Below are 27677 nucleotides of genomic sequence, written 5' to 3' on the forward strand. Positions count from 1 at the left end.
CCATCGGCGGACCATATCGGTGAGCACGGCCTCGGTGACACCGCTGCCCCCCAAGAGACCGGGTCAGAGGGGGCTTCGCGCGGTCAGCCTTAGGCGCCATCAACGCCGAAGAAAGAGGAGACCGAAGACTTGAGCGAGCAAATAGCAAAGGGGGTTCGGGCGAGAGCTGAGAAGTAGAGCGTGAAAGTGTCAGAAGGCGTGAGGAAATGGACGGGGGGTGGCATTTATACGTAGCAAGCCAGCACAACGGCTGCGAAGAAGGACGTCTTTGCCCTCGATTTCCAACCATTGCCATTGGTTGTCCATTAGCAGCTGAGGGGCTTTTCAGTCTTCTCCGTTAATTTTCATTACTATTTTTTATTCTATTTTCATCCTCTTGTTTTTCCTATTTCTGCAGCAACACTGTGGATATATTCGCACAGCGTCGGCGATCTGAGGGGTGGCGCTTCGGGCCGTGTTGCACACGATGAAAGGATCGAGGCCTCGGGTCTTCCGAGGAAAGGCCCTCGCCCTCGAGGGGCTACTGTTCGGGGCCGCCATGTTCAGATCGCGCCGAAGGGTCAAGAGCCGAAGGGTGATGGTGACCCTCCCTGATTTCATAAAGCGAATCAAGGGTCTTCGGTCAAGGCCGAAGGATCACGAAGAAGAAGATGTCCCGAAGGGTGAGCCAAGCGAAGACGGCGCCAAGACCAGGCTGACAAAGGCGCCTAAAAGCCTGACAGCCGAAGGCCCGCAACGAAGGAGATGAGAGTGTCATGCTGGACCCAAAGGTCCTTGGAATATAGTTGTTGGGGAGTAAAAAGATGTAATTATAATGGTGGGTAGGTGAACCGTTCCCTATAAATACCCCTGTAACTGTAGTTGATGGGACGGATCCCCACTGAATAGAGAATTATTTTGTCCCTACCGAAGGTGTCTCTTTCTTATGTCAAGTTTTCAGTATTCATTCCACATGATGTTGTGGTGCTTCTTCGTTCCAAATAGTACCCTCCACCAACAAAGAACCCCGTAGAGAGCTAGCCATCGATTTGCGCGCGGCGAGGTGTGGTGGCCGGAGCTGTTTTGGCGCCCCGGCGACCCCGGCGGCAGCTATGAGGATCAGCTAGGACAGGCCCAACATCGCCGTGGAGGTGCTCTTGGAGCCGGCCGGGGTTAGTTAGCCTGTCCGGCTCTTCATCGACGACAGTGCCTCACTACCTGCAGAACGTGCATTGATGTTTTCATCTAATAAATAGAGTCATGTGGCTACCAGATGACCGCGTGGCCTAATGGATAAGGCGCTCGCCTCCGGAGCGGGAGATTGTGGGTTCGAGTCCCATCGTGGTCGTTTATTTTTTATTTCTTTCCCCCTTTTTTTTTGTTAGAGGTCATTCTTCAACTTGGCACCATTCTCAGCCGAACCCAGCATCATCATCACTCAACCTAGCTATAGCCCATTCTTTGCATCTGCCTCGTCCTTCGTGGGCCGCCTTCGGGCGGGCCTCACTCAAGCCCAGCACCCATCTGCTGCTGCTCTCAATTGTTCCGGGCAAATTCCGTTTCATGATTAATATTATCCGTACGCACACGCAGACCATTTGGCCAAACAAAACGAGTTCAGACTGGTTTGAAATTTTTTCCCTGAGTGCTATGCTATTCGCCCAAACATGAGAGATCGGCAAAAGGTCGATCCGAGACAGAAAAGAAAAATCAGGCCGTCGATCCGAGACAGCGAAATTTTGACTTTTTTGTCCACATTTTGCACCGTGCCGCTGCAAAAGCGTCTTGCTTTGGCATCAATCCAGTAGTCAGTGCCTCGATCACAGACTCGCGCAGTTGACAGCAGGTCCTAAATGGCTAAATACACAGTTTTTTTTGCGTGACCTAATAAATATACAGTATATATATGTATGTATATGTAGCCCCTCCGTTATAATAAGACGGCATGCAAGTGTCCTGCACGTATAAACCAACAAGCTTCTTAGGCGAAGTGAAGTATTTACCGTGTATACTTGTCAGTTAAAAATCATGTCTGCATGCCATGCATATGAATACTCCAATGGGAGATGTGGAGAAAAGCCTCTTAATGCCAGTCTGCAACCTGCCCTTATGGTCAGCCCAACATTTCCCGGGAGCACACATGCATCAATCAATTGGGAAAGCTTTCATCACTTTAGTTTGGTTGACCACTTTACTTTGCTTTGGTGCACACAAGTCTTGGTCAAGATCACACAAATCTCAATCAATCCTACTCTTCAGACAGTCCTCACTGCTACCATCCTCTCGCTACCGTCTCGTTGAGCAGCTATGGAGATCTTTTTCGTCGCATCGCGTTCGGTGCACGTAGTCTGCAGCGATCACAATTGAGTGTATATATATATAGGAAGAAAAAATCTATTCTACACGCACCTTTATTGTATCTGGCATCAGTGGCAGTTGAGGATGGGAGAGCAATGGTACGAGGAGGAGACTGAGGTACTTGTTCCAAGTGGTATTTTAATTTGTACTCGTCCTAAATGTCAACCTCAAGAGAGACAAGTAGGTAGTAGAGAGTGATTTGTATGCGTTACTTACATCGCTATAACGTCGCTCGCTCTTGCTCGGAGAAGTCGTTGTTTGCAACTTGCAAACGTTTGATATTTCCAGCATACGGCACCTACCAGCAGTTGATGTTTATAGGTAATGATTTCATTGTAGTTTGTAATAGCAACCATGTCTTTATATAGGGAGTTTCCTTCTCATTCCTGTGGTATATAGTTCCACTTTAACTACTATATATTGGACTCATGATTTCATTTATTTATTACAAATGGTGATCAAAGTAACGAGCAACAAGTCATTTTGGAGTAATGCACTTGATCCTTTTTTTGCATTATTAGGGGGGAAATAGAGACAAGTTTTAGCCCCCAAATCGCAACGAGGAGTTCATCAGCGACGACACATCCTGCTTATTCAACTTTACCTTTAATTTGTCAATGAAGCAAGCTGCAAATACACAACCATTTCATGGACTAACTGGTCAATGTTCAAAGTGGTTGGCTTTGGCTACTGGTAGAAACTCAGCCTTGTGCTTCCACACTAGCTACAAAAGCACAACAGCACTGCCGTCGCCATACAATGTCGCATTGGCAGGAGGAGACGGCGACATTCAGACAGAAAAGGGACGACCGAGTCAACTTTTAAACAGTTGCTGATCTGCATGTTTTCGTCCGTGTCCACGTGTGCATGAAGGTGATTGGTGGTGATGCTCTGATCTTTAGAGTTTAAACACGCCTTTAGAGGTCGGGTCATTTGCATGCTTCACAGAGAGCGAGCAAGATGACCAGCGGATGCAGCGGCAGCCATGGGCGACTCCTCTGGCTGCTGCTCGCGTGCTCATGCGTGGCGGCAGCGCGAGCCCAGCAGACAGCACGAACCGATCCAATTGAAGGTACGTCGTCCAGCTGTCCGTATAAGGTAGCATTGGCATCAGTACATAGCATGCACAAATTTCAATACGCCAGACTTTTTTTTTTAGATGAGAACTGTAAAGCATGCTCTACCTTAAATTAATCCGGTAGATACTTTGATGACAGGATTTATAGATTCACCATTCCATCATTTTCAGTGTAGGAGTTCGATGTGGTAACTTCTTTGGGAAAAAAAATTCTATTTTTCTTCGAGAATTTTCCGTTAGAGCATGGGTGCATAAAAGTTTCCGTGTGTGTGCAACTGTGCAGTGGCGGCGCTGAACACGATCCTGGGGCGATGGGGCCTGCGCGCGTCGCCGGCGTGGAACATCAGCGGCGAGCCCTGCAGCGGCGTCGCCGTCGACACCACCGACGTCGACAACAACCCCAACATCAACCCGGCCATCAAGTGCGACTGCTCATACGACAACGCCACCGTCTGCCACATCACCAAACTGTAAGCTCCCTCTCCCACCCAGAGCCACCGCCCGCTGCTGCTCTCGCCACCTGCTCGACGGAACGCCTGAGAAGGGCTTGCGTCTCAGGCTCTCAGCTCCTTGCCCGAGATCAAGTCCAGCTCATCTGATTCTGCACAAATTCATACTTTTTTCTCCTTTTATTTTACTCTCTGAGGTGTTGTTTTCACATGTTTGCTTCTGCAGAAAAGCGAACGCCTTGAACGTTGTCGGTCAGATACCAGCCGAGCTGCAGAACCTCACCTATCTCAATAACCTGTATGGCTTCTGACTTGTATCTGTTCTGTTTCGAAGCTGTTTTTCTTTTCCTGAGTAAATCACTGTCAAGTGCCAACAATTGTTAAGTCGTACACCAATATTTGTGCAGTAAATACAAATTCTTCTCTATGTTTCAGATGGCCTATTTACCTGGCAAGAATCAGTAAATAGCAGTCATCAGGTATTCTTTATTTGGCTGATGGGTTTGGCGGCTTTGCTGATGTTTCAGGAACCTGATGCAGAATTATTTGACAGGTCCGGTGCCATCATTCATTGGAAAGTTTCCCATGCAGTACCTGTAAGAGTTAAATTTCAAATTCTGAGTGTGCCTCATTTACTAGTAAGTGCTTTGTCTTGACCATCCTTTTTTGAAAATATTACAAGATCTCTGGCTATCAATCCGCTGTCTGGAACACTTCCAAAGGAGCTTGGGAATCTTACAAATCTTATCTCTTTGTAAGAATTCTCTTCTTGTTGCTTACTTTAGCTATTAAGTTCTACATAAAACTTACTAATCTTGCACGGCTACTCAATATTGGACTATAACTTATAGGCGAAAACAAGCACGTCAGTATTATTTTTCCCTTTTGTATGGTGTTTTATATGTCTAAGTAAGTTTCAAATAGTTGATCTTGTAGACCAGATGGCTCATCAAACAAAAAGAAACATAGTTCTTTTCTCTAAATAGCATTACATACATATATGTCACAGCCTGAACTATTTACCTTTTCTTTCAGGGGCATTAGCTTGAACAATTTTACTGGTGAACTTCCTTCTGAACTGGGCAACTTGACCAAACTGGAGCAAATGTAAAACCAATCTCTTGAACTTCCAAACTTCAGTTCTGAAAGAACTAAAATTTAGTCAATGATCTTTGCAGATATTTCGATAGCTCTGGCTTCAGTGGTCCATTCCCTTCGACATTCTCAAAGCTTAAGAACTTGAAGATACTGTATGCTCAATACCGCAGCAACAATTGTTATAAATAAGATGTAAAATCACACACTTATTGTAATATATTTTCTTATGCTTGCAGGTGGGCATCAGACAATGATTTCACAGGAAAAATACCTGATTTTATTGGGAGCTTGACAAAGTTAGAAGTTTTGTAAGAATACTATTAATTACTTCACATGATCATTTAGTAAAAATTTTCGTGGATCATGATTTCTTCGAAATTTTTCAATGGAACTTTATTGCATATGTTCTTTCCTTATGCATAAATTTTTCGGTACTTGGCTTATTAGGAACAAAAATTTATGAACTTGTAGAAGTTCCAAGGAAAAAAATTAGTACAACTTCTTTATGCATGATCATTATGAATCATGATCTTTTTTTGCATATGTTAAAATGACAAATGAATGTCTCAGCACCCGGCTTAATAGGTACAAAAATTTATGAACTTGTAGGAGGTTCCAAGGAAATTCTTTTGAAGGCCCAATCCCAGAAAGTTTGTCCAATCTAACCAAATTGACAGACTTGTAAGTACTTCATTCATTGTAATGTGGCCTCTGTTCCTTTGATAGTTGACATGGTTAAGCTTATCATGGAAACTGTTTGTTAAATTTCTTCATGTACAGACGGATCGGTGACATTGTAAATGGGAGCTCTTCATTGTCGTTTATCAGTAACTTGACGTCTTTGAATGTCCTGTATGCTACATACTTTTCATTGCAAATGTACAGTTTCATATCTTGGCAGCGTAGTAAGGTACTGACGTTGGATGTCTTTCTACAGAATATTGAGAAACTGCAGGATATCTGATAATCTTGCAACAGTGAACTTTTCTAATCTAGCAGGATTAACCTTACTGTAAGTATTGCATTATTCTCCATAGTACCAATATCTGTTTCTGTTGCTTTTCTTTCACAAACTTCCACTAGGAGCATATTTTCAAATTTCAGGTAATATTTCTGTCTAATGGTGCAGGGACTTGAGCTTTAACAATATCACAGGCCAAATTCCACAATCCATACTGAATTTGGAAAATCTTGGATTCTTGTAAGGGATTCCTTTTGGACATCATCTTCATAATAAAAATGACCTCTTAAGCTGACAGTTGTATGTTTTGTCTGTCATGAACTTTACCAAATTCAGGTTTCTTGGGAATAACAGCCTTTCAGGAAGCCTGCCTAATGTTAAAAGCCCTTCACTAAACAATTTGTATGTCAGGCAATTTCAACTGTAGTTTAATACGTTGTTTCTTTTTTCATTACTAAAACAGTGTATTCATCTCATCTGTAGTAATTTGTATTTATTTATTTATTTTGCAGAGATTTTTCATACAACCAGCTCTCTGGTAGCTTTCCTTCTTGGGCTACCCAGAATAATTTGCAATTGTAAGTTGTAAGTTCAAAATTTTCTGTGTAAAAATAATATAAATTACTCGAGGTTGCATCTCTCTGTTGTTTAACAAGTTGAATTTCTTTTAACGAAAAAGGAATCTGGTGGCCAACAACTTCGTACTTGGCAGCAGCAACAACAGGTACGTTTTAAATCGAGTTAACCATACAAGAGATTAATTTAAATCAAGAGCTCTAACTTCTAATTTTCAATTCAATTATATGCGTAGCATTCCACATTCAGGCCTAAACTGTCTCCAGCAAGATATTCCTTGTTTCCGTGGTTCTCCAGAATGTATGCTTCTCACTCTTTACCATCTGCAGCAGTTGACATGATCTTATCAATTTCAATATGGTTAAATATTTAATAGATCTTTTTAAACTGCAGATTATTCCTTTGCGGTAGACTGTGGCAGTAACAGATCTATGACAGGCTCGGATAATACTTTTTACGAAATCGATCCAACAAATACTGGAGCTGCATCATATTATGTTACTGATCAAACAAGATGGGGTGTGAGCAATGTAGGAAAATTCAATGAAGCCCCAAATGGAAGTTACATAATATATAGCTCCCAGCAGTTTCAGAATGCACTGGATTCGGAACTGTTCCAGACAGCAAGGATGTCACCATCATCGCTGAGATACTATGGCATTGGACTTGAGAATGGAGATTACACTGTTGAGCTTCAGTTTGCAGAGTTTGCTTATCCAGAGTCACCGACCTGGCAAAGCATTGGAAGAAGAGTTTTCGACATATATGTCCAGGTACATATCTGGTGCATCATAGAGTAAGAGTTTTGTTGTTTCCTAGAAACAAAGTTTCTGTACTCTTACTTGACATTTGTACAGGGTGATCTGAAAGAAAAGAACTTTGACATAAGGAAGACAGCTGGTGGAAAATCTTATATTGCAGTGTATAAGAAATACAATGCAACTGTGTCTGCAAACTTCCTTGAGATCCATCTCTTCTGGGCTGGCAAAGGCACTTGTTGCATTCCAACCCAAGGGTACTATGGACCGATGATCTCAGCGTTAAGTGTGACACCAAGTACTGTCTGCCCCAATCTATCAATAGATTAGCTTGAAATATGGATTCTATTGGATACTAATAATTCCAAACCTTTTTTCAGATTTTACTCCTACTGTGAGAAACGGTGTTCCCAAAAAGAAAAGTAAAGCAGGTGCAACTGCTGGAATAGTGATTGGCGCTTCAGTTTTAGGACTAGCAGCCCTAGTTGGAGTCTTTATGTTGGTACAGAAGAGAAGAAGAGTGGTACAGCAGCAAGAAGGTATCATATATATTTGTGCAGTAACTTAGAAAGAAAATCTAAAATTTGACTGATTCCGATTCTTTCTCATGTGAAATGGAAAACAAAACAGAGCTTTACAACATGGTCGGAAGACCAAACGTCTTTAGTAACGCAGAACTGAAGCTAGCTACAGACAATTTCAGTTCTCAAAATATTCTTGGAGAAGGCGGATATGGTCCAGTTTATAAGGTTGGGTACTCCCCCACAATTTAATCTTATGAAACAGTAAAGTAAATACTTCTTTTATAGACGTTGGTAACAAATGCAATTTTCTAGAAACCTATATGGTCAAACATTTATGTGACGTTAAGTTCTTTCTGCAGGGTAAGCTACCTGATGGGAGGATAATAGCTGTGAAACAACTTTCTCAAACGTCTCATCAAGGGAAAAGCCAGTTCGTGACAGAAGTTGCCACAATTTCTGCTGTGCAACACCGCAATCTTGTGAAGCTATACGGTTGCTGCATTGACAGTAACACCCCCCTGCTGGTCTATGAGTACCACGAGAATGGAAGTCTTGACCGAGCACTCTTCGGTGCGCACACTTCTGCTCACCACCACCTGTCTGTTAAACACATTTCTCAAGGTTTTGTTTCTGAATGTACAGGGGACAGTGGCTTGAGCCTCGACTGGCCAACACGCTTCGAGATCATTTTAGGAATTGCAAGAGGCCTAACCTATCTTCATGAGGAGTCCAGTGTGCGCATCGTGCATAGGGACATCAAAGCCAGCAATGTCTTACTTGACACCAACCTCACACCCAAGATCTCCGATTTTGGGCTTGCCAAGCTCTTCGATGAGAAGAAGACTCATGTCAGCACTAAGATTGCAGGCACATTGTAAGTGAAATTCACCATTCCCTTATGAATGTAGCGCTGCGTCCTATTCTGACTGCATCTACCTGACATTTCCAAGTGGCTATCTGGCACCTGAGTATGCAATGAGAGGCCATCTGACTGAAAAGGCCGATGTTTTTGCATTTGGGGTTGTCGCACTGGAGGCTGTTGCCGGTCGATCAAACACGGACAATTCTCTGGAGGAAGACAAGATATATCTCTTTGAGTGGGTAAGCTGCTCAATCCTTAAGCCCAACAAAACACATCAGTTCAGTTCTTTCAAGCTACTCGTCACTGAAGCATTCTGTTCCTAACTTCCTATGATTATACAGGCCTGGGAGATGTATGAAAGAGACCAAACACTCAGCATCTTGGATCCAAGTATCGAAGAATTCGACAGTGAAGAGGCCTCGAGAGTTATCCATGTCGCGCTCCTCTGCACGCAGGGATCACCCCACCAGCGACCACCGATGTCAAGGGTTGTGAAAATGCTCACCGGAGAAGTGGAGATGACTGAGGTGGTGACCAAACCAAGCTACATTACTGAGTGGCAGCGCAGGGGTGGGAATACCAGCTATGTTACCAACGACTATTCTGGTGACACAACCGGTGAGTTCAGCGTGCAGAGGGAAGAGATTGCGCCTCTCACCCCATCACCGGCAATCACTGGAGTTATCGATGAGGGAAGGTGATTGTAGGCTGCTGCTGGATTTGGTCTAGACAGCAAATATTCATACATAGTTGAACAATGTCATGTGAACTGGCAGACAAAATAATGCGCTAGACTTTTGCCTTGTTTTAATGTCCTTTTATGAGGAAAGGTATATGGCAGTATTTTGTTTGATTGATATTGCATTATAACCTGATGAGATGCTCTTTTTATATGACGTCTAGATGTATTCAATGTTAGTATTGTTGGATTGATGGAACATTTATAAACATATTTAGCAGCAAGATATAGTTGATGCATTAAGTTTGAGAAGTTTGAGCTACATTCTTTTCCGCCAAAGCAATATTCAGGTACTTCTGACATATCTAATGGCCTGGTTTGATTGATGAAGTGATTCATTTTATACTGTTCTGATATGGTCAATATTCGTGTTCAGATTAAAGTGGCTTTCAAGTTGTAACTAATTGTTGGTTTTAACTAAATATAATAATTTGAGTTCACCCATGTACAGTTTGCTCTTATGAGCTTAGCCTATGTGACTTACCATTTTGAACACACCAATCAATTAATATAAAATTTTAAACTTAACAATTGTACTGTTACCAAAACACTCACCTGTACCGCCGTACCGGCCATTTGAGAGCCGGCATGGATACGTCATCCATGCTGGCTTGCAAACGAGCCAGCACGGATAATGGATTATCTGAGCCAGCTCTATCCGTACCGCGTCTGCTCTATATAGAGCCATCATGGATAATTTTCCTGTCTTTGTAATTCGAATTTCAGATTGTATTATAAAATTTGTAATTTTTGCATAGGAATTTGGATGGATACAAACTTTATATAGAAATTGTAGATTTCAACGAAATCTACAACTTTGTAGTTAAAAGCTTTTTTATTTGAAGCTATTTAGATATCCCAATAATGGGTCAAAAGGAGTAGAACTACCTATTACATGCAACAACAACATATAGGTACGATGGTTAAGGGATTGTGCAATAGGGGAGGTCATGGGTTTGAAGGCTGGATACCTCACGCGTGCGTATTTCACGTGAAAAATATGCTACTTGCAACTTGCGATGGTAAGGGTAGCTTGGCATGGCTCTCCAGATCTGAAAAAAATAATTTATGCTTTGTTTGTTTGCAAATTCCTAGTCCGATTAGTCTTGGCGACTCGTATAGCATGCCCACCATATATCACACTCCATTAGCATCGCATTGAACTTGAGACAAGGGCCCGAAGTGACTGGCCCTCTTGAATATAGTCATGGCAAGTAGCTAGCCAAGTTGATGCGATGGTGATTGGTGAGTGAAGGTCCACCAGTTCTGTAATCCTAGCTACGAGCCAGTTACAAAATTGTTTGGTTGCAATCTAATTAGTAATTTCCATACTGCTCTCTCTCTCTCTCGACTTTCTACCTCCAAGACTTGATGGTCCGTACACTACATACAGGATTAATGGCTCTATCTTGTCTACCGAGAATTCGTCAAACTGGACTCTAATTGGCCAAGAAGAAATGATGGAGATGCTGCGTTGAAAGGTAAACAGAGGCAACGGGACAACAAGAGCATCAACATCGGTGTCAGCGACAAGATCAAGCGCGCGCACTCCACCCGTCGATGAAGTAAAAACTTTATGTTCAAGTCTTTGCTAGCTACAATGTATTTGTAGTAGTGTTAATGGTAGTTGAAGATGGCAGAGGAAATATTAAAAAAAAAGTTGTTACTACTTGCGCATTGTCAATCTCGAGACAAAATCGAAGTACAATGTACGGGCCGGGTTTTATTTGTTCCATAAGTCACTAGCTAGATGACACTGTCGCAGCAATTATTAGCAATGTCAATTCGCCGTCCCAAATTCAATTTATCTTGACCTTTCTAGATACATATATTTTGTTATGCATCTATATATATACACTATGTCTAATGCATCTAGATATATATTATAGTGAAAACTATATAAAAAAATTAAAATAAATTATAAATTTAGAACGGAGGGAGTACCATGTTTGGCTTAGTACTGTTCCTATGGCCATTAGCTCTTTTTAGGAAATTTCACTGCTACAGAAATAATTTTTAGGAACCCTACAAAAATGTGTAGAGGTGGGTGCGATATCCCGCTCCTGCTTTTCGCAACTACACATTGCTATTTATAGGAGCGGGTAACTTGCCCATCCCGATTTCTAGAGACGGGTCATGACATGACCCAACCAGACACCACCACAAGCCACTCTCTATAGAGGCACAATTTTTTTACAAAATATGAACACTTGCATCAACCAGGGTTCGAACCGCTTACTTGAAGCCTCGCACGTACCCTCATCTCCACCACATTACACGGTCACTTGGACTCTACGAAGTATGTTATTCTTTTGTATTAACTCTGAATCGATTTGTAGGAGCGGGTGACGCCATCATCCGTCCCTAGAAATCCGTTTCCACAGGCAAGTGACGTCACCACCTACCCCTAAAAATATTTCTCTATTTTATTCCAAAAACCTATTTAAGTCTTTAAATATAGCAAAACAAATAAAAAAGTAAAACTTCTACACTATGGTTATTGTAAACTATAGATACAGAAAAAATATGCTAAATATATTTCAGTGTATATACAAGTTAAGATTTTGAAAACCTCCAAGTATGACTTGAGTTGTATGAGATAATATATAGTTATAGTCATGTGTAGAGCACAACTATTAAATGATCTTATAATTCTAAAAGATCTTAAATTAATAATGTATAAACTATAAAATTTTAGATCTTACCACTACAATTTTGATATGAAGCTATTCTACATCCGATGTTGTTTGAAAAGATCAAATCTTCTAGATTTTAAAATTAGAGAATTTATAATAATTTTTTAAACTATCAAATGACCTTAAATGAAAAAGTTATCAACTACAAGTCTAAAAAGTTTTAGGACTCGTCAAGCTCTATAATTTTGATATAAAGTTTGACTTCGTCCGAGATCATATGAAAAAGTTATAATTTTTTTTGCGTGGAACCATTTGTAGGAGTAGATCATGCCATCATCCGCCCTTAAAAATCGATTTCTTGGGATGGGTGATGCTATGACCTGTCCCTAGAGAAATGCTATTTTTAGGGACGGGTGATGGCGTCACCCACCCCTGAAAAATGGTGGTCATTTCTAGAGGCGGGTGACGTCATCACCGATCCCTAAAAATATATTTTGTAATCCTACTTCTTTTATATTATAGGAGCGGGTTATTTTTGAGCCGCTTCCAGAAAAAATGAAGTGTTCATGCAAATTGTTTTTGTAGTAGCGTTTCTTGGTGGTGTATCGCTGCTGACTCGCATGCATGCATGTTCCATTGGTGTCGCGATAAAGATCAAAATGACGTCTTCAAAAGGACCATCGAACTAGGATTGTAATATTGAGTCTTATTAATGAAGCTCTCTGATTTGCCCTCAAAAAAAAAAGGACCATCAAACAAAAGTAATTCTAGAATCAAACCAATACTTTACCTATATAATGGGCGGGGAATTTTCCAAATTAAAATTGATGATGGGTGGGGGAATTGAAATCCATTCTCAAAATCAGAAAAATCTTGTTTCACTTTCCCCGCATTCAATGCAATCCACGGAGTAGAGTGAGTACACTAGCAACAAAGAGTGGGCACGCATAGTTGATACTTGCTCCATCCTGAAATACAAGGTATCGTAGTGTTCAAAATTTGTACCCAAATATAAGGTATCGTAGGGTGTTTTGAAAAGTAATTATTCCCAACCGGTTATGAAATCAGCAAAATGATAAAAAAAAAAGACATTAATTAAGGTACATGCGTCATATTCTTATCTCCTTAATTTATCATGAAAATACAAGAATGCTCTATATTTTAGGACGGAGGGAGCATTAGATAGTTGGTAACGTCTCAACGATCAGAGTGATCGACTACTGTTCAGATTAAAACACAAAAAGCCCTGCCGTCGCTATGAACAACTTAGCTTATATACATATATACTCCTTGTGGTCATTCATTTGTTTCATATATATATATAATATATATATATAAAAAGAGAGAGAGAGAGAGAGAGAGAGAGAGAGAGAGAGAGAGATGACCAGGTGCAGCAACCGCAGCTATGGGCAAGTCCTTTGGCTGCTGCTTGCCTGCTCATGGGTTGCAGCTGCTCGAGCTCAGCAAGCTTCAAGAACTGATCCAGTCGAAGGTACATGCAACAGCTACGGACTGTCTATAGCCATGCTTTACTAACAGCCTAACACATACTACGTACTCTATCATCCATGATCCATCGCAGTGGAGCATGATTGATATATATAGTGACACAATTCTTGGTTCCACAGATATGCAAAAGCTATACAAGTCTCTTACGCGTGCGTTTCGTGTATGTGCGGTGGCGGCGCTGAACACCATCCTGGGGAGATGGGGCCTGCGCGCGTCGACGGCGTGGAACATCAGCGGCGAGCCCTGCAGCGGCGCCGCCGTCGACGACACCGACGTCGACAACAGCCGCAACATCAACCCGGGCATCAAGTGCGACTGCTCCTACAATGCATCCACCGTCTGCCACATCACCACGCTGTAGGTTCCCCTTCCTTCCTAGTCCCACACCACCCAAGCTGCCAACCTGCTCGATGAGATGCCTCAGAGAGAGGGGCTTGCGTTGTGTCTGAGATGCGGCTTGAGAATAATTGCTACCGTTGATTTGACCCCGGAGGTCGCTAAGATTGCTCGGCGCAGATCCTTTTTACTCAGGGATTTTCTTTTGACATGTTTGTTTCTTCAGGAGGGTGTACGGCTTGAATGTGGTCGGTCAGATACCGGCCGAGCTGCAGAACCGCACCTACCTCAATAACCTGTATGGCGTCTCACTCGTGTCTACTCCATCTTCAAGTTGCATTTTTGTCTGAAGAAATCACTGTAGCCAACAACTATTAAGCCGTATAGACCACTATTTTTTGCAGTAAATGTAAATTCAGTCCCATGTTTTGAGTGCCCTATTTACCTGGCAAGAATCTAGTGTTCATCAGTTGTACAAAGTCTTTGGATTAGGCTAATTGCTTTGGTACTTTTCCAGAAACTTGCAGCAAAATTATTTGACAGGTCCTCTGCCATCATTCGTTGGGAAATTTACTGCCATGCAGCACTTGTAAGAGTAAAATTTCAATTTATTGGTCTGCACCATTTATTGGTTAGTGTTTGTCGTCCTTAACCATTTTTTCTGTAAATGTTACAAGGGCGGTGTCGATCAATCCACTATCTGGAACACTTCCAAAGGAGCTTGGGAATCTTTCAAATCTCCTTTCACTGTGAGAAAGCTCTTCTTCTTATTGACTTTGGCTATTAAGTTCAACATGAAACTTCCAAACCTTGTATGCTACTCAACATTGGACTAAAGTTTAGTAGTAATACAGATAAAACAAACACATCCTTAAATACTAGATATTTAGCATGTCAGTTATATTTCCCCTTCTATATGGTATTCCATATACTCTATCTGAGTTTCATCTAGTGAATCTTGTAGATCAGTTGTCTTATCGAACAGAAAGACATGCATCTTTTCTATTACTAATAGCACTACATACATATGCGTAATCTCAGTATGAACTATTTACCTTTTCTTTCAGGGGCATTAGCGTGAACAATTTTACTGGTGAACTTCCTACTGAACTGGGCAACTTGACCAAACTGGAACAAATGTAAAACGCATCTTTTGAACTTTCCAAACTTCATTTTTGAAAGAACTAAAATATAAGCAACAATCTTTGCAGATATTTTGATAGCTCTGGCTTCAGTGGTCTATTCCCTTCTACATTCTCAAAGCTTAAGAACTTGAAGATCCTGTATGCACAATAACACAGTCACAGTTGTTATGTCTGATCTGATGTGATATCACACACTTAGTGTAATATATTTTCTTGTGCATGCAGGGGGCATCGGACAATGATTTTACAGGAAAAATACCTGATTATTTTGGGAGCTTGACTAACTTGCAAGATTTGTAAGACTATTATCAATTTCTTGACATGATCATTTTCTATAAAAATTTATGAACTAGGAATGAAAATTATGACACAGAAGCTTTCTGCATATGTTTCTTAGTTTTCATTCATTAGGAACTGATCCTAGTTCAGTTGGTGGGGGGCACGAGGAATGGTTATGCATCCCTACCACCCATATTTGAATCCTCTTCAACTCGAATTTGGATATATATTTATTATTTTTAATTAAAAACAGCCTAGACTCCAAGATTAGATCTCGTTTTGTTTTCATTTTTGATTCCTAACAGAAATCCAACACGTTTTCATGTGATCTGATGAAACTGGTTGATCAGGAACCAAAATTTATGAACTTGTAGGAGGTTCCAAGGAAATTCTTTTGAAGGCCCAATCCCAGCAAGTTTGTACAATCTAACCAAATTGACAAGCTTGTAAGTATTTATTCTTTGGTTTCCCAGCTCGCTTGATAGTGGACAAGGTCAAGCTTGTCCTTGAAACTGATAAGTTATATATCTTCATGTACAGACGGATTGGTGATATTGTAAATGGGAGCTCTTCATTGTCTTTTATCAGTAACTTGGTGAAATGAACCGGATTCCCGTATCGAGGAATCCGACTCCCTGTATCGTCGTGATAGTCCCTGGATCAAGCGCTATCACATACAGAACTCATTTCAGGCATAATATCACAGTCATACTCATTAAAAGGTCAATCACGGGTTTAATTATTACATAAATCCAGAGGATCTGTAGTACGGAATTTATTACAAGCCTTTCGGCTAAATCGTACAGGCAGAAGGCGCATAGCGGTAGCTAGGTCCTCGGCCGTCCTCCATCTTCGGGATCCACCTCCACAGGCGACTTGAGCGCAGCTCGGGCCTTAGTCGTACCATCCGTCGTCGTTGGGGTCGAATTCCGGGTCGGATCCTGCATCGTACCAGGCTATCCCCAAGGAATGGGATAGGTTCACGTCACCATCCGTATGCAAGCTTTATGTGGTCTATACTACGGATATAACAGAGTTCAAGGGTAAAGCTGGGGGTTTCCCTATGCATGCAATATAATATATATAAGAATACACATCTCCTTTCATTCCCGACTCGGGCCCTTCCGGCATTCCGGACTCCCGGTCACACACACCTTCCAACACCACCAAGTCGATGCGAGGACTCCCTCTCCTCGCATCTCAACTGCCCCCTGGCAGGACAATATTCTAGAGGGAGGTAGAAATCATAAGTAACACTAACTAATAAGAGCAACAGAGGAGTAGGGATGTCCATAACCGAGGACGCGGCTATACGTATAGTTTTCACCCTGCAGGGGTTGTACACCTGGTCCCACTCGAATCGACACTAGCCGGAGATCAGCCGACCAGTATACGAAACACCGGTCTACGAAACGGAAATAGGAGCCACGGCACCATCCGGCTTTCCCGGGTCTTGGGCGCATCCTCCCGCGAGAGGTCGCCCCGGGACTGTGAAGCCTCCCATGCGTCTCGGGGAACGTGAGGTCAGCACCTCCTTCCCCTGCACCGATACTCGATCCTCCTACCGGCTTGGTACCGCGCTTGCTAAGTCCGGACCGGGCCCACCCTCATAATGGGTAAGTGGTGTGCACGCTTACAAAGTCCCACAAGTCATGGTTACTCTCACCCGGTCCTTATCTGCCGGAGCGGGCATCTTCGTCACACGCGTATCTACCACGGTGGTCCGCAACTGCACCCTTAACGGGTGCCCCAAACACCTCAACATGTAAACAAAACTGTACCCGCCACAGGTACTCTGTAGGGTGTGCCAAGATACACACCCCAAGCCCTCGATCCGCGATCGAGTTGGGTCGCCCACTCCCGGCTAAGCCCTAATCACCAACTCCTGATGGGAACCTCTTCACACACGCCAAGACTATCCATCCATATCCCACACATATACATTCAAGGATTTACAAGGCATATCATATAATAAACAATTCAAAATGGGTTGACAAGGAGTATGGATCGTAAAGAGGCCATGCAGGTTTATCTCGATATATATATATATATATACACACATACAGCAATAGCATTTCTACAAGCAAATGCCTAATAGGAGTTCAATTCGTAGATGGGCGTGAACCTGGCGTCTCTTCGAAGTCCTCCTGAGCCTCCGGGTAGTCCTGGTCGTCGGTCAGCTCCTCGCGGACGGGTCCTATCCGTAAATACGAGTAAGAGTAGGGTCCAAAGTGCAAAAGTGCACGAAAAGGTTGCAAATAAGATCCAAATCATCACAAAACCTACTCTAACAGGTGGCTCATGATTTTAGAAGAATTATGAAACTGGTTTCATAATTTTCGGAGGTCCGGATAATTTATTATGAATTTTCTAAGGAAAAACCCATTTCTGAAATTAATAAAAGGATTTCAGAAAAGAAATACACAAAACAGAGACACGTGGCAGCACCAGGGCATGCCACGTGGCATGCTGACGTCAACATGACGTCATCAGAGGGGGTCCGGGATGATGACGTCAGCAGTGGGCCCTGCTGACGTCAGCGTTGACCGGTCAACGTTGACCGGTCAACGGTCAACGGGTCAACGGTCGGTCAGCGGCGTCGGGCCCCACTGGTCATCCTCAGCACGAGGCTGGCAGGTGGGTCCCTCGGGTTAGGCTGTAAACAAAAGGAAAAAGGTCGGATTCGGTTTGGGCCAAAAGAGGTGATGGGCCGGCTCGAGGCCCATCGGCTCGGCTTAGGCTCACAGGGGCAGCTCGGCCTGCGGCTCAGCAGGCCGGCTCGGGCGAACGGGCTGGCTGGGTACGCGGTCTGGCTCGGCTTGATTCCTCCGCGGGCCGGCTCTCTCTCTTCCACGGGCTGGGCCTCCTCTTCTCCTTCTTTTCCCCTCTGGCTGGGCCGGCTCTTCGCCTTCTCCTCCTCGCGGGCCGGCGGCGTCGCTCTCTTCTCTTCTCTGACAGGACGGGCCCAGGCGTCAGCGTCCGCGGGATCCGGTGTGGCGGCCCGGATCTGGTGCAGCGGTGCAGGTGCGTGTGTGCGTGTGTGTGGCGCCCGAGGGCGCGTGCGGTGCGAGCTCCCGGAGGGTGCTCGGGGGAATGCCCCAGTGACATGGCCGCGACGCGAACGCGACGTCGCGGTCGCGTCGCGGGGTGGGCGTGCACGGCGAGGCTAGACCAAGGCACGGCGAGGGCCAGGCAGAAGGGCAGCAGCACGGCTCGGGTGCGCACGCACGCGCGCGGGGCCTGGCATCCCAGGGCCGCGGCGTGGCCGTGCCGTGCGCGGGGCACCGGCATCCCGGGCCCGCGGCACGACGGCGGCGGCGGCGGGGCGACGGCGGTTGCGGGATGCACAGCGGCGCGTCGGGTCCCTGCAGAAACAGACGGCACGGCGGCCGGAGGGAACTGGGATTCCTACGGCCGTGCTACGGTGGGTTCATCGGCGGCCAGTGGCGCACGCCGGCAGCAGTGGGGAAGCAAAAAGGGCGGCGGCCGTGGTCCTCACCGGAGGGGCTGAAGGGGGACGAGGCTGGTGCGGTGGCGGGTCGAAGCCGGCGGGTCGGTGCGGTGCAGGACGCGCGGGGACGTCGACGTAGCCGTACGGGCGCAGGCGCGGTGAAGACGCTCCGGCGTGGCGGCGGTGACCTCCTCCTCGGGCGCTCCTCCTCCTCCTCCTCTCTCTCACTCTCGGGTGCGGAGGCGGTGAAAGGGAAAGGGCGTAGGCGGCTAGGGTTTCGAGGTGGTGGCCGAGGGGCTTCTTATGGGGTGGCCCTAGGGCTCGGGATCGGCGGCGGCGGGAGCTTTTGGGCATCCGTGCTGGGACGCGTGGCGGCTTTGCGACGCGGCTAGGGTTAGGGCTCGGCTGCGCGGGCGGCCGAGGCGCGGGGGAAAAGGGGAGCGCGCGCGGGCGGTTGCGGCGGCTGTCGCGGAGCGGGGACAGGGGAGCGCGCATGGCAGGTGACGCAAGGGGAGCGGGGCCGCGGCCGGGGGAGAAAAGAGAAAAGGGGGAGCGGGCGGTTAGAGGCCCTGTCGCGGAGCGGCGGCGAGCGGCGACGCGGGCGAGAGCCGGGAGAGGGCGCGGCGAGAGGAAGGGGAAAGCTGACGGGTGGGTCCCGCCCGTCAGCTACCCCGGGTGGAAAGGAGGCGGTGCGTCGCGACGGGCTGCGAGCTGGGCTGGGCCGGCTTGCGCGGGCTGGTGCGCGTGCGGGGAAGGAAAGAGAAGGGGAAGGTTGGGCTCGGGTAGCGTAGGCCGGTGGGCTGGTGGCCCATCAGGGGGTATTAGGGTTTATAGTTTGGATTTGAATTTGATTGGCTTAATCAAATTCAAATCCCACACATTTGAAGTAGCAAATGGAAAATTCCAATCAAGTAAATCCCGGTCAACAATTCCAAATCCAGTTTATCCGCAAAAGTTTTTGAAATTCACAAATTTTGTTAAACAACCCCTATAAACTTTAACATGGAATGTTACACTTGGCATCTTTGAATTTCCTGTATGCTATATGCTTAAACTATAGGATGTACAGTTTAATATGTGGCAGCGTAGGGTACTGACATTATATATTTTTCTACAGAATATTGAGGAACTGCAGGATATCTGATAATCTTGCTACAGTAAATTTTTCTAAGTTTGCGGGATTAACCTTACTGTGAGTATTTCATTATGCGGCATAGTATAATATTCTGTTGCTATTGGTTTTCTTTATTTTGTGAAGCATCTGTTCAATTACTATTTCTATCTGCAGGGACTTGAGTTTCAACAATATCACAGGCCAAATTCCTGAATCCATCCTGAACCTGGAAAAACTTGAATTCTTTTAAGGAATTATCTATGTAGATTGTTTGCACTATAGAAAATCTCTTCTGCTGATGATTGTTCGATTTGGTCATGAACTCTAACAAATTCAGGTTTCTTGGGAATAATACCCTTTCTGGAACATTGCCTGATTTGAAAATGCCTTCACTAAAGAATATGTATGTCAATGGATTTTAATAAGTCAGTATAAAACTAATGATTTTCAGTACTACAATGATCTATTCATATGTTTCTACTACTTTTGGACTGTCTGCAGGGATTTCTCGTACAACCAGCTCTCTGGTATGTTTCCGTCTTGGCTTCCTGGCAACAATTTGCAATTGTAAGTAAAATGTTCTAAAAACATGGACATGTTAAAAAATTTATCAACCCATTTCTTAAGGAGTAAAATATTTTCTTTTGTAAAAGGAATTTGGTTGCAAACAACTTCATTCTTGGTAGCAGTAACAACAGGTACTATACATATCTAAGTTCAGTTACATATACCCTCCAAAGAGTTTATCTTTTAAAGGTATATTTATAATTTTTCATTTTCAATTCAATTTTGTGCGAAGCATTTTACCTTCAGGCCTCAACTGTCTCCAGCAAGATATTCCTTGTTTCCGTGGTTCTCCGGAATGTATGTTTCTCACTATTCCATCTTCAGCTATTGAAATGATCTCTGGGATTTAAATTACAATAATATTTTGTACAACTTAACTGCATGCAGATTATTCCTTTGCAGAAGACTGTGGAAGTGATAGATCTATGAGGGGCTCGGATAATACTTTTTACGAAATTGATCCTACAAATCTTGGAGCTTGTCACACCCGGTTTAGGAAAATAACCGAGTGCATCCCATATGTGTGCCAGGATCAAGTTCCGCACATACAGTAGACGTCACAAGCGAATATCCGAAACAATGCATTAACGGAAAGGAGTATAATAGTACTTTATTACATGTCCGACAGTCTTAATCTTAAGCAAATAAATAAGCGTCGATAAATAGCAGCGGACTTCAACTTCACAGGCAGTTGACTGGGAGACACTCGCCTAGAATTCTCCAATATCTTCAGGAAACTCCGGAAAGTTATCTTGTTCTGAGCAGCATTGTTTTAATAAAGCAAGCGTGAGTACACTTATGGTTGGTACTCAGCAAGTGGAGGAAATAATATGACATGCAAGGCCAAAGCAAGGATAAGCTGACATGGTTGGACTGCGATAAGCATTTTAGTTGGTCAAATTTTATTTAGCAAGCATTAGCTAGGTTTAAGTTTATACCAACCCTTATATAAAAGACTGAGTAAATAAGCAACATCAACAAATAAAGAACATCACCTTAAGTCATCTTTAAGTTCAATTATCATGTGAGGGTCCAAGCCGCTCTTAACCGTGAGCACGGCTGATATATCAGTTTTCACTCTGCAGAGGTTGTACACTTTACCCACAGCTCGTGTTTCCCTTGATGCCCGGGTTTGCAAGGCCCTTAAACACTTCCGAGGTGAGTGGCAGGGATTCACTACGAGGCCTTTACAAAGATTCCCTAACTTATGACAATCCGCTAAAGTTTCAAGCCAAAGCGGTCATAACCCTCCCTAATGAGAAAATGCCTTAGCCAAGGACCACATAGCCATGTGCCTCAAAAGGACCGACCTATACCCCGTCGATGCAACCCCTTTTGCCCTTTCGGTAAGATCATCATAAGCTAAAGTTTCTAATTAATTAGCCAAGACCAGAGCCATATAGTACTGTGGTTGTACTGTTTTCCTAGGTGGTTCTCCATGTTCCAATTGATTCAATATTCTTAATTATCACCAAACAGCATTCCAGAAAAGGTAAAACATCATCATTGATATCCAAGTTATCCAACCTAAATCTATGCAGAAGCAATAAGCGTAGCTACAACATAAATGTAAACACCCATGTTTAATCAAGGAAGATATATTGAAACTAGGCATGTCCTTAACTTGGGTTCCATCATATTCTAGACACATGCATGCATATAAAATAAAAGGTGTAATTGTGATATTAATAGGACTGAAACATGATCAAGGACCACTTGCCTTCGTTAGCAAACTGCTGCTGCTCAGGAAATTCTTCAAAGTCTTGACCCTGCGGATCCTCAAACTGCGCACCGTCTATCGCGACACACGAGCACATACAAACAAACAAACACAATAAAATAATAACAGTACACCAATCAATGAAAACAGAACAAAATAATATTTTAGAAACATTGTATAAGTCGTAAGGATCGCGTGAGCGCAAGAATCGATGAAATCGGAGCTAGAACGAAGAAACTAGGGTTAAAACAGGATTCCAGGGACCTATCTGTGATAAATCTAGATCTATAAGGGCTCTGACAGAAGAAACCGGGGGCTAGATTGAAAATAAACCCTAAACAGAGGGGCTAGCACGCAAAACCGAAGGCTAGAGGACGGCGGGTTCGATTTTGAAAAACCACAGGGGCCTAAACAGAAGAAATAGGACCTAAACGCGAATACTTTTGAACTGGAAAGGATGGCGGATTGATTTCTGGAAAACTTAAGGGCCCAACTGCAAAATTGCCACGGTTGACCGGTACTGGGTCTGATTGACTCGCGGGTTAGATCTGTTCCGGGCCGTCGGATGCCGATCCGACGGTGGGGACGCGGGGGGGGGGGGGGGGGGGAGGGGACGACGGGGCGGCGGCGGGGCTCTTTCGCCGGCGGCCCGAACGGCGGCGCTCGGCCGGACTTCGCCGGGAAACGCGATAACGCGTTCCCGGCCTCGGTTTCGAGCGGGGTTTGGACGGGAAGGTAGAGGGAGACACGGGGAATCCAATTAGGGGTTCGTGAGGGAGAGATGGCGACCGAGGGCGACGGCCGGCGGCGAGGGGCGGCTCGGAGGAACCGGCGAGGTCGCGCGGCCACGGGGAAGCCACGGGGAAGGAACAGGAGGGGCCTGCGAGGGGCCTCGCCACCGCGCGGAGCCTCGGGGGCGGTGGATCGGCGGCAGGCGGCAGCGGAGCGGTAGTGCGGCGGCGGCCCGAAGCGGTGATGGCGGCGGAGCTCTTCGGGCTAGGGTTTAGAGCGGGCGGTGGCTACGGCTAGGGTTTTGGGGTGCGGGGGTGCTGGCGGCGCTTAAATAGGGGCGGCCGCGGGCGCCTGGGCGTGCGGGCCCGAGGCGGAGGCGGCGCGGAGGAGCGGGTCGAGCTCGGACTCGAGCTCGGGTCCGACTCGGGCGCGGGGGAGGAGAAGACCCCGACAGGTGGGGCCCTCCTGCCAGCGCCAGAGGGAGAGAAAGGGAGAGAGCGCGAGGGAGGAGCGGGGCGCGGGCGCGCCGATGGGCTGGGGAAATGGGCCGTGCGCACGCGGGGGAAGGAAGGAAGAGAGGGAAGGAAAAGAGGCCGCGTGCGGGAGGAGCTGGGCTGGACCGGGGAGTGGGTTGCGCGCGCCGGGAAAGAGAAGGAAGGAGAGGGGAAAGGCCATGGGCCGGGCTGCAGGGGGGAGAAAGAGAAGAAAGGGAGAAAGAGAGAGGGGAAAAGAGCCGGTTGGGCTGGGCCCAAAGGGGAGAAAAGAGAGGGAGGGAAAAAGAAAGAAGGAGAGCAAATGCTTTTGAATTTGAACATGAAAATTGAATTCAAATTTAAATCCAAATAAATTGCAACCAATGAAATGATGCAGAGAGCATGAGATGCACAATCATATGTCTTTGCCTATATTTATTTTTATACTTTAAGAAAATTTGTTTATCAAAATCCAATGACTCCTCTAACCCATCCTTTTATTAAATTTTGCATTTTGTAAAATTTAGGGTGTTACAGAACTGCATCATATTATGTTACTGGTCAAACAAGATGGGGTGTTAGCAATGTAGGGAAATTTAATGAGGCCCCAAATGGAAGCTATATAATGCGTAGCTCCCAGCAGTTTCAGAATGCACTGAATTCAGAACTGTTCCAGACAGCAAGGATGTCACCATCATCGCTGAGATACTACGGAATTGGACTTGAGAATGGCAATTACACTATTGAGCTTCAGTTTGGGGAGTTTGCTTATCCAGACTCGCCAACTTGGCAAAGCACAGGAAGGAGAGTTTTTGACATATATCTCCAGGTACGCATCCGGTGCAATGTACAGTTATTTGCTCAACGAATTCTGTTCTCTAACGAAAATAAATTGTTTCTCTCTGACTTATATTTGTAATAGGGAGATCTGAAAGAAAAGAATTTTGACGTGAGGAAAACGGTCGGTGGAAAATCTTATACTGCAGTGTATAAAAATTCAATGCAACTGTGTCCAAAAACTTTATCGAGATTCATCTCTTCTGGGCTGGAAAAGGCACTTGTTGCGTTCCTACTCAAGGATATTATGGACCGATGATCTCTGCATTAAGCGTGACTCCAAGTACTTCCCAATATAAGAAACATTTGACTTTAAATGTTGCTAGAAAAGCTTCAAACGAGGATTTTACTGGACTTTAATACGTGAAACCTCCCTTTTCAGATTTTACTCCTAATGTGAGAAATGGTGTGCCCAAAAAGAAAAGTAAAGCAGGTGCAATTTCTGGAATAGTTGTTAGCGCTTCGGTTTTAGGATTAGCATTTCTGACTGGAATCTTTATGCTGGTACAGAAGAGAAGAAGAATAGCACAGCAGCAAGAAGGTACCAGGCACATTGTTATAATAACTGAACATCAAATCTTACAATTGACTGATTCTGATTCTTATTCATGTGAAATGACAAAAATTATCAGAGATATACAACATGGTCGGAAGACCAAATGTCTTCAGTAGTGGTGAACTGAAGTTAGCTACAGACAATTTCAGTCCTCAAAACATTCTTGGAGAAGGAGGATACGGACCAGTTTATAAGGTTGGGTACTCTAACATAATTTACTCATGTGAAACCGTAAATTCAATAAATGTTTATCGATTTTGCAGCAAATGGGAATTGGTAGAAACATAGATCGTCGAACATATACATAAGCTTACAAAGGTTATTTTGCAGGGTAAGCTACCTGATGGCAGGGTAGTAGCTGTGAAGCAACTTTCTCAAACATCTCATCAGGGGAAAAGCCAGTTCGTGACAGAAGTGGCCACAATTTCTTCCGTTCAACATCGCAATCTGGTGAAGCTGTATGGTTGCTGCATTGACAGTAACACTCCCCTGCTGGTCTATGAGTACCACATGAACGGAAGTCTGGATCGAGCATTCCTCAGTGCGCTCACTTCTGCTCATCAACAGCACCGGTCAATTGATATCAACTCTCAGGGTTTTGTTTTCCTCAAGGTTTTCTTTCTAAATGTGCAGGGGACAGTGGCATGACCCTCAACTGGCCAACACGCTTTGAGATAATTTTAGGCATTGCAAGAGGCCTGACTTATCTCCATGAGGAGTCCAGCGTACGCATTGTTCATAGGGACATCAAAGCCAGCAATGTCCTACTCGACACTAACCTGACCCCTAAGATCTCCGACTTCGGGCTTGCCAAGCTCTTCGATGAGAAGAAGACTCATGTCAGCACAAAGATAGCTGGCACATTGTAAGTGCATTTCACTATTGTCCTGTCTTATGTGTGTTTCCTGCGTCCTGATCTTATTTCATCTGCCTAACTATTGTCAAGTGGCTACCTGGCGCCTGAATATGCAATGAGAGGTCATCTGACTGAAAAGGCCCATGTTTTCGCATTCGGGGTGGTTGCACTGGAGACTATCGCCGGTCGATCAAACACCGACAATTCCCTGGAGGAGAACAAGATCTATCTCTTTGAGTGGGTAAGCTGATCAGATATCTCCAAGGCCAGGAAAACATATAAGTTCATTCCTGTCAAACTATTGATCACCGAAGCATTCTGTTCCTGACTTCAATGATATCCAGGCTTGGGAGCTGTATGAAAGGGACCAAGCACTAGGCATCTTGGACCCAAGGATTGAAGAATTTGATGGTGAAGAGGCACTCAGAGTCATCCGCATCGCGCTACTCTGCAGTCAGGGCTCACCTCACCAGCGACCACCGATGTCAAGGGTTGTGAAGATGCTCACCGGAGACAATGAGGTGACTGAGGAGGTGACGAAGCCAAGCTACATCACTGAGTGGCAGCGCGGGGGCGGGAACACCAGCTATGTTACCAGCGACTACTCCAGTGATACAACTAGGGAGTTCAGCGCACAGAGGGAGACGATTACACCTCTCATCCCATCACAGGCAACGACTGGAGTTATCGATGAGGGTAGGTGATTGCAGGCTGCTGCTGGAGTTGGTCTAAACTGCAAATCTTCATAAATAATTGGACAGTGTCATGTCAACTGTGGAAGACGAAATAATGTGCTAGCTTTGCCCCTTTTTTTAATGTCCTTTTATGAGGAAAGGTATATGGCAGTATTTTTGTTTGATTGATAAAGTATTATACCATGAGATGCTCTTTTAAAAGATGGCTAGATTTTCTTTAGAAAATAGATAAAGTTCCGGCCTTTGCATCATCCAATATAATGCATATGGAAATTGTTGATTATTACATCATCATGTCAACGACATGTTTGCAAAATAATTTTTTTTAGAAAACGATGCCTAGATGTACGTCATGTTAGTATTGTTTGATTGATGGAACTTTATGCACATATCTAGCAACAGGATCTTATTGATGCATTGAGTTGAGCTACCTTCTGTTCCATGAAAACAAAATATATGAAGTGCTGCAATTTTTTTAAGAATTGATTCATTTATATTGTTATCTATATTGATCTCATGTGATTAATTTTCATGTACATATCAAAATGGCTTTCATGTTGTGACTAATTGGTAGTTTGAACTAAATATAATTGCTTGTTTGAGTTCAGCCATGTACTATGTCTGCCTTATTAGCCTATGTGACTTTATCATTTTCAACAGAGTTGTAATCAACTAATACAAAACTTTAATCTTACGAGTTGTTTTGGTACCTTCTAAACTGGAGGCTGGAGAGATCCCTCCAAAAATAAGAGTATGCCGCGTGGTATAGCAAGGATAAAAGGGCAAAAAATAGTTTGCTATCGCTCACCACGCAGCCCCATAATCTCAAATTTTCAAGCATGAACGATGTCCAGATCATATCTACCTTGCATCACTCGCCATTAACATCACATTGAACTGGAGCCAAGGGCCCTGAAGTGAGCAGGGGCGGAGCTACGTGCAACCATCGATGTCTACCTTGCATCACTCGTATATTTATTACCTGCTTTAACACCAGCAAAAAAAATCATGTTAACACCGGCAAGCCAGCAGCTAGACGTGTTTCCATAGGCTTTTGTCTAATCTGCCATTCACGTAGTCCATAATCTTAATAAGCAACAGCCCACCACAGCCCACAATTTGTTTATTGCTCTGCAGTCTAACCCAGCGACGCTTTATTTCTAATTTTCCATCAAACACATTCTCAGTTCTCACCTTGCGTCGTGCAGGCGGCACGGCCACACAGTGACGAGCGAGCCGACGATGGTACTGTGGTACGGTGACGATCCTGGCTTTCCCTGAGTCAAGTGACAGGCTTCTCTCCCTTTTCTTTTCCTTTTCTTTTTCTTTCTTGAAGTGACAGGCTTCTTGAGTCATGGCAAGTAGCCTGTTTTTTTTCCGCCAAAGGCA

At 44.5% G+C, this 27677-nt stretch overlaps 1 protein-coding gene, 1 non-coding gene and 1 pseudogene across 3 annotated transcripts; all 3 read left to right on the forward strand.

The window, feature by feature from the left end:
* The first annotated feature begins 1254 nt into the window (after positions 1 to 1254).
* Positions 1255 to 1327, forward strand: TRNAR-CCG. The gene has a single exon. It is a non-coding gene; the product is annotated as a tRNA-Arg (tRNA).
* Positions 1328 to 3256: 1929 nt separating this feature from the next.
* LOC112896596 (probable LRR receptor-like serine/threonine-protein kinase At1g56140) lies at positions 3257 to 9625 on the forward strand. Of its 2 annotated transcripts, XM_025964617.1 has the most exons (24): positions 3258 to 3409; positions 3699 to 3885; positions 4091 to 4162; positions 4392 to 4460; positions 4547 to 4618; positions 4900 to 4971; positions 5043 to 5114; positions 5199 to 5270; positions 5572 to 5643; positions 5743 to 5814; positions 5900 to 5974; positions 6092 to 6163; positions 6260 to 6325; positions 6436 to 6501; positions 6603 to 6647; positions 6735 to 6799; positions 6893 to 7272; positions 7357 to 7555; positions 7638 to 7796; positions 7888 to 8006; positions 8141 to 8351; positions 8424 to 8655; positions 8732 to 8882; positions 8985 to 9625. In XM_025964617.1, the coding sequence occupies exons 1-24, from the start codon at positions 3298 to 3300 to the stop codon at positions 9342 to 9344; spliced, it is 3072 nt and encodes a 1023-aa protein (XP_025820402.1). In that variant the 5' UTR covers positions 3258 to 3297; the 3' UTR covers positions 9345 to 9625. The 2 variants fall into 2 exon arrangements, with proteins under 2 accessions (XP_025820401.1, XP_025820402.1); XM_025964616.1 differs by having other exon boundaries at positions 3257 to 3409; positions 8141 to 8655.
* A 3764-nt stretch (positions 9626 to 13389) lies between these two features.
* On the forward strand, positions 13390 to 26452 carry LOC112896597 (annotated as a pseudogene).
* Positions 26453 to 27677: the final 1225 nt, after the last annotated feature.

Source organism: Panicum hallii, chromosome 6, assembly GCF_002211085.1.
Source record: "Panicum hallii strain FIL2 chromosome 6, PHallii_v3.1, whole genome shotgun sequence".
Taxonomy (NCBI): domain Eukaryota; kingdom Viridiplantae; phylum Streptophyta; class Magnoliopsida; order Poales; family Poaceae; genus Panicum; species Panicum hallii.

What these genes read in the sequence shown, in the direction of transcription:
- LOC112896596 (XM_025964616.1), top strand. Translation starts at nt 3,298, where the DNA reads ATGACCAGCGGATGCAGCGGCAGCCATGGGCGACTCCTCTGGCTGCTG. An exon ending in TTGACCAAACTGGAGCAAAT is followed by an intron (nt 4,972 to 5,042) that starts GTAAAACCAATC and finishes TGATCTTTGCAG; the next exon opens with ATATTTCGATAGCTCTGGCT. An exon ending in TTGACAAAGTTAGAAGTTTT is followed by an intron (nt 5,271 to 5,571) that starts GTAAGAATACTA and finishes ATGAACTTGTAG; the next exon opens with GAGGTTCCAAGGAAATTCTT.